Genomic DNA, 1,144 nt, shown 5'->3' with positions numbered 1-1,144 from the left:
TCCTTTTATGGAAGGATATGGAGTACAAAAGTATAAATAGATAAAATAACCGTTTTGTATTAATACTACATCCCTAGCTAGACAGTGAGAAACTAGCCGATGGGAATTGTGTCTCAGACTTCATTTGAGCATACCTACCCCCAACACATAGAAGGATACATGGTAGTGCTTCACTAACCTTTGTTCCATACTTGTTTTTAGTTATTAATGCTAGGGTGTGTACTGGTACTTACTGAATACTGACTCTCTGACAGATGTGCTCCAAACAATATTTCGTCCACACAAGAAACAGGATGTTCTGACAAGAAGAGAGAGCATGTGCACAGGAGCGCCCACACTTGCAGATGAAACCCACGTGACCTGGACCGGATGACTGGATGAACTTGACCTATACCTATGGAGCAGAACTCAAAAGAAGGAACAAATCCTTACAGCAAGAATCATTCCCTCCCACAATCCTTTGCGCTCTTCCTTTCCAACCTGAGTCTATCGCTATGGCGCCCGCAAAGAAGGGTGGCGAGAAGAAGAAGGGTCGTTCTGCTATCAACGAAGTGGTGACCAGAGAGTACACCATCAATATTCACAAGCGCATCCATGGAGTAGGCTTCAAGAAGCGTGCCCCTCGAGCACTCAAGGAGATTCGGAAATTTGCCATGAAGGAGATGGGAACACCAGACGTGCGCATTGACACCAGGCTCAACAAAGCTGTCTGGGCCAAAGGAATCAGGAACGTCCCATACCGTATCCGGGTGCGGTTGTCCAGAAAACGTAATGAGGATGAAGATTCACCAAACAAACTCTATACACTGGTGACTTATGTGCCTGTCACCACCTTCAAAAACCTACAGACAGTCAATGTGGATGAAAACTAATATTTTATGATCAAATAAATGTATAAATCTGCCTTCATGGGAAAAAAAAAAAAAAGAATCATTCCCACCCCCTCCACACACAGAGTGGACGGAGATGGGCAACTTGGACATTGGATACTCAAATGTGGAGGGGGAAACTACAAAGACAAGAAGTGACTAGCTTACAAGCCTTCAAGGGGGAACCTAGTGCTACGGAGCATGGAGGTAGGCAGAATCTCCAGTGGGTACTATTCAATCTGTCTGGGCAGAGCGGATGAAAGGAAATACAGATG

At 44.8% G+C, this 1,144-nt stretch overlaps 1 protein-coding gene across 1 annotated transcript; it reads left to right on the top strand.

The window, feature by feature from the left end:
* Positions 1–494: 494 nt before the first annotated feature.
* Positions 495–909, top strand: LOC102823723 (60S ribosomal protein L31-like). Its single transcript, XM_006865886.1, has one exon. It carries the CDS (start codon positions 495–497, stop codon positions 870–872), a length of 378 nt encoding a protein of 125 aa, XP_006865948.1. The 3' UTR covers positions 873–909.
* Positions 910–1,144: the final 235 nt, after the last annotated feature.

Source organism: Chrysochloris asiatica, unplaced genomic scaffold (genome assembly GCF_000296735.1).
Source record: "Chrysochloris asiatica unplaced genomic scaffold, ChrAsi1.0 scaffold00085, whole genome shotgun sequence".
NCBI lineage: Eukaryota > Metazoa > Chordata > Mammalia > Afrosoricida > Chrysochloridae > Chrysochloris > Chrysochloris asiatica.
This window is presented reverse-complemented; position numbering and strand designations above follow the sequence as displayed.